At 33.8% G+C, this 6,000-nt stretch overlaps 1 protein-coding gene across 1 annotated transcript in view; it reads left to right on the top strand.

Annotated features, from left to right (window-relative positions):
* LOC113504834 overlaps positions 1-5,727 on the top strand; it is a 58,923-nt gene extending 53,196 nt beyond the window's left edge. The window contains exon 2 of the mRNA XM_026887301.1: positions 5,246-5,727. Within this exon, the coding sequence (XP_026743102.1) occupies positions 5,246-5,329 (84 nt within the window). The 3' untranslated portion in view covers positions 5,330-5,727. The remainder of the gene's footprint in view (positions 1-5,245) is intronic.
* The last annotated feature ends 273 nt before the right edge of the window (positions 5,728-6,000 follow it).

Genomic DNA, 6,000 nt, shown 5'->3' on the forward strand with positions numbered 1-6,000 from the left:
TTTTTGCTATAACAACAAATCAATCGTCCAGTTTTTACAAAAAAAATAAATGCATTTAAATGTCCTTTAAGATATTATATAGTTCCCCAAAGCATTGTAATATACACTCAATATTAAAAAACCATGACATAAATAATTTTATCAGCCTCTTCAAAAGACCGCTAAAATCCGAAATTCCAAAGAAACCAGCTATTAAACCATCCTGAAATAAAAAAATAAAAAGTCGTGAAACTGACAGTTCCGTAGAAATAAGCTCAAGAAAAACCTAATCGGTTGAGTAGTAATAAATAAATTTGAGGTGGTTTCACCACAAATTTATTTGGTACCTACCCGAAAAAACTAATATTACCTTAGCTCAACCCAGTTCATTATTATTATTATTTATTTGTTGTTATGGCAACAACAGGGACCACATTTGTGAAAACTATCTAGCTATGGCAGTTCATGAGATCAGCCTAGTAACAGACGAACAGAGCAGCCGCCTCAGAAATTCCGATTTTAACCTATGGCTACGGAACCCTTTAGTCACAAAGATGTCAAACCAACAACAACAATAAATTCCTAGATATGGCCGGTAACTTTTCACATGGCGAAAATTGTGAATGGCTCGCCGAACAATATGCGTTGTATTTTAGTGGCAACACCGCAATGAAAACCGGTACTGAATTTCGGAAGTCGAAAGCCTACCATAACCTCCTTAAATTATACTGTAATAATTGTGAGAGCGGGACAGTACTCTACGCGGGGGAAAGCTGCATCTCACTCACACACAACTGCTACTGTATTACTTTAAGAGGTCGGTAGCGAATACTGCACGTGCTACATGCAACACACACACATATAGAACAGTGAGCTAAATGAAATGATTCAATTAACATATTTTTAATTGCGTTTAATTTGGTGTGGTGAGTTGGAAAGTGATTATCATAAGAATTTATTTTTGTGATCGAAAAGGTGCGGCATTACGTTATCATCATCGCAGTGTTATAATTATTTAAACAATGTACGCTTCATACTCTTTCAATTTACTTTACCAAGAGGGTAAAAATAAAACCATGATACTGGGGGTCCGTCTATCTGTCTGTCTGTCCGTCTATCCATCCGTCTTTAATCAGTAGACTGTTGAAATTTTGACAGATTATATATGTACATGTGTACTTATTTCTATTTCTATTGACAATAAAAAATATAAAAGAAAGATACATGTTAAGGAACGGTTGCGTTAAGCGTGCTTGTCAATAAATTTAGCTGAATGTAATATGATATACCAGGGCAATAACTGCACAACAATATTATTTAGTATTCTTTATCGGACAACCTTCAAGTCTGTGTGTAATTCAATATTATTACCACAGTTGCTACATGTGTTGGCCTTGTCGGTAATATCTATTTTAAACATAAGTATAGTAGTATAGGTTTTAAGATACAATTTTCAGGCAGTTCGTTGACATAATTTTTAACTTAAATTTAATATTCCTTTCCTTACAAAGGAACTTTCTCTACATGTAAAGCTGCCCATGACCAGTACGATATAGAACCAAAGTTAAACAATTTTCTTTTAATATTATTACTTACAATTTAATTTGTATTTTCTGTGATAAATTTCATTTTATTAATGGACTTTAAATAAATATTTATTTAATTCATTTTTGTCTTCATTTTGCCAGAAACTCGAAAACAATTCAAACCAGTATCAACTCTCTCATTTGTTTTCACCTCACCGAACTAACCCAGTTTGTGATAAACAAAACCACATTGAACGCATCTAACAAATAAATTGTTGAAGTTCCCTCCTCCCCCTCCTTGCCCCCCCCCCCCCGTATAAATTCCTTATTAATTCATTCCGCGTCCATTCGCAGTAACTGTTTATAGAACGAAAAGCAAAATGTCGGTATGTTGTTGTAAGAGTACAAAATCGGTGGTTTGTAAAGATACTACTTATATTAAAAATAGGCTACAAGTTGTGAATTTGCTGATGTAATATTTGTTTGTGGAAAGGTAGCGATAGTTTCTGAAAAATGAATTAATTATTGATGCGTCTATAGGGACTAGAAGGCCTAATTATGACTTAGCAGCTGGACATTAAGGGATCTAATCTTAGTGAATGTGAGCATTAGACAAAAGTCTAGGTGGTCTAGTCATCCTCGTCCAACCTTGTCTGACCGAGTTGCCATGTAAACAAGGCAAAACTAAAGTTTAAAGCATTGTTTTAGTTCAATTGTTTATTTGATCAATACTCAAATTAAATAGATTATATTATCATAATCAGTTCACACAGTGCCCAATAATTTTACAACCAAACCAACCGTCAAACATAAAACAAATACATGAAAAGAATGCTCGAATCGAAAGAATTAAATAAAATTAAATATTTCTAGTTAAGAAAAAAATAATTTTCAAATCATACGGTAACACACAGCAAGAGTTTATTCTGAAATAAAATTTCTTAAACCAAGACAGAAACTGTTGATTATAAAATTCGAAATTAGTATTCAAGTGAATTTTAGAGAACTGCAAGTGGAAGATTTTCAGGAAATGTTACCTAATTTGTTCGTTGATCTTGTTTACGTCAGTAAGCGTTATGACGTCACCAGTGGAATGAACGAATGCACAGATATCCAATTTGATAATATATGATAGATAGCATGAATCCACAGGTTAAAGTCACCGTTCGTAACGTGACGCGGTTTGGTTCCAAGCATAGAACAAGCTTTATGTGATCTATGAATGCTTGTAATGAGTCTGGTTGTCTTTTTGCATGTGAATTAATTTGTGAACCGCCTGCGAGTCGTAACAAAGGGATTAAATTCCTTACTGTGGTAAACTTTTTTTATAAGAAAAGTGTGTTTTTAAATGATGTAATCGCTAGTTGAACTCACGATAGACTCGCGATCCCGCCGCGTCAGATCATGGTTAAAGACTCCGGTTGGGTCCGTAACTAGTCGGGCCCCCCGATAAATACGCGTGATTAAACCGTTACATCATTTAATAATGAATCAGTGTCACTATAGTTATATAGTATAAAAGAATAGTGTGTATTTACTATTATAATATAGATACTTTTTACAATAAGATCCTTAAAGTCATTGAATTTTCGACTTAACTCGTATACCCCACGCTATATCTAATCTTCAAACTCACAAGAAATCAACTAAACATCTATTTATAGCACAAACATAATACTCGTAGGTACGTCAAGATGCTTTAGATTATAAATTTAGTCTAAATAAAGACCTTAATAAATATCTGAAGAACGCTAACGCCCCCATCAGACCCTACAAAAGGTACGATGCATCACTTTAAATAAATGATTCCCTCAGGCACTTAATTATAAACCTTAGAAATTCTGCTTTGGCATGATTATGGCTCAAATCTGGTTTACTGACAAAATATTTTTATTATTATGTTTTAAGATGAGTGCGTGTTATGAACCCTATTTTTTAGGGTTCCGAGTCTAAAGAACAAAAACCTTTTCCTAATGACTGGCCTTATGTGAATAACTGCTAAGCTATTGCCGTTTATTAGATACAGCCTTATCTCATAAACGACAATAGCTAAGCAGTTAAAATTACACCGATGATGTATTCCTGTTGTTAACTAGTAATTATAAAACTATTTTTTTTTTATTAAACCTCGGGGCATGGCTGGCACAGAAAAAACCCCGCAAATAAAAAAGATGAAAGAAAATATTAATTAAATAACGGTTTACTCAAGCTTATATCGAGATAGTACGACTAGAAATCCTGATGGCTGCGACGTAAACCGTTGTTAAATAAATAATTATGAATCGGCTTCGCGAAATTATTATTATAATAAACATTTTATAAGAAATAGCTTTTAGAAACCATCTCCAGTTTCCTGTTTCCCACGTTTTCCTGTTTGCAACAAAAATAAACAATTAGTTTCTTTGTCCCAAAAGCTCGCGAAAGCTTTTGATTTGCCTTATATGTATATTTAACCGTATTTTTTCTTTTAATCAAAGAAAAATTAGAATTTCTCAACATAATTATATTATTTACGTACCTTCCGTATATTATTACAATTCATTAAACTGACTTCATATTTTTATGAATTAATCCATACTAATATATAAAGCTGAAGAGTTTGTTTGTTTGTTTGGACGCGCTAATCTCAGGAACGACTGGTCCAAATTGAAAAAATATTTTTGTGTTGAATAGACCATTCATCGAGGATAAAACATCAAGCTACGACTAATAGGAGCGAAGATACAATGGAAAATGTGGAAAAAAACAGGGCAGGTATAAATCATAACGGGGACGAAGTCGCGTGCAACAGCTTGTCAACAATATCAGGCGTTTGTGCGAGTACTATAGTCAGATGATCCAGAATTGGATGGATATGTATAGTAGAAAAAATTAAGGGAAAGCCATGTCCTGCAGTGAAACAGAAACGGCTGAACAAAAAAATGAATTATCTACAGTCGAATTAGCTCCAGAATATAAACTTAGCCGGCACTATTACTTACAACATAATTGAATAACGGTTTACTCACCCTTATTTATCAAGATTGCACGACTAACGACTAACGAATCCGACGCAAAATAATATTCTAAAATACTCAGGCTATTTCTAAAGATATATCGCCTCCAAATATTCTTGCTACACTATACTAGATTAATAAGCTATTAAAATCGCAATATAAACCACCAAAATTCTAACACAATTATGTTTGCTGATGTTAAATATCCAATTTATACATTAACCGTACCGGTAAGAGAAGGTGGGTTCACCAGAATATCCTCCGGTGATTAGCCGGTAATTATGCAAAACCGGGCAAAACCGGTCTAACCGGGCATTCCGGATTAACATAAACACATGTGGATGGTCCCTCGGTCCAAGAAAATATTTATAAGTGAAGTTGTGGTCAATTTTAGATGAATTTGGGCTAAAGGTTCAAATCTCGGGATTTCGTTTAGTTGTGCTGTGAGTGGTGTTTAGATATTTAAAGGATCGGAACGGTAGGGATGTGTTAGTTACAAAATGTTCCTTACAACGATTTGTCCATATGACCACGAAAAATTGTAATAAAAAAGGCCTCGGAGTAAGGAGTACCTATTTAATCCTTATTTCGAGGTCACACATATTTCACCTTTTCATCATTTCAACAAGCATTCACGCTGAAGGTTTTTTGTGATGACCTATCACTCTTCTGCCCTATCTTTATGGAGAAAAACCAGCAAGAAAACCTATATAATAACCTTATACCATATTTCTTTTGTTACAGGTATGTCCAAACCAGAATGTCAATCAACCACTAATTCTGCTTCATAAAAGGTACCGAAAAATCTTTATAATGAAAAACAAATAGAACACTTAATTTAGATTAATTCAATCTAACACCACAGAAGATACACTTCCCAACTATTTCACAAATCCTATTCAATTCATAGCGTAGGAAATTTAATTTAGTGACTGCAGTACTCCTCTCATTGCATTAAATCATAAAATATTCCAACGCTTCTGTTTAGGACATTATTCAAAAACGCGCAACAATGTATTTCAGTCACTGCTGTGGAATAAATAAGGCTTTATACGTATCTTCCTCACACAGCTCTTTGCCAGTCAGTTTGAAGTTGACACTGTCATAATATATCTAGATAATCAGTGGGGTGTGATTGTATTGAGGTAAATACTTTTGTATGTGTCATGCATAAATTCGTCGTAGAGTAAGTAAAAGACTTATAAGAGCAATGACTTTTGCATATTATGCAATGCAAATTCTTGACCCATAAAATTTATAGCAGTAAAAACCGTTAATTAATACATATCTTCATTTTTGAGTTATAGTGTCTTCAAGTTATAGTGACAGACGGACAGACGGTATCTCAATACATTATTACTCTTTGGATGCGGAATCCTTAATTTTCCAACGCTTTGCTCGATGATTATGATAAAAACTCACAATACAAACATATCAATTGCAGTCTCTCTAAAATATTAAGTCTTCTAAGGCTAACTCCATACAGCCTCCTCCAACTG

Source organism: Trichoplusia ni, chromosome 23 (genome assembly GCF_003590095.1).
Source record: "Trichoplusia ni isolate ovarian cell line Hi5 chromosome 23, tn1, whole genome shotgun sequence".
In the NCBI taxonomy this organism is placed as follows: domain Eukaryota; kingdom Metazoa; phylum Arthropoda; class Insecta; order Lepidoptera; family Noctuidae; genus Trichoplusia; species Trichoplusia ni.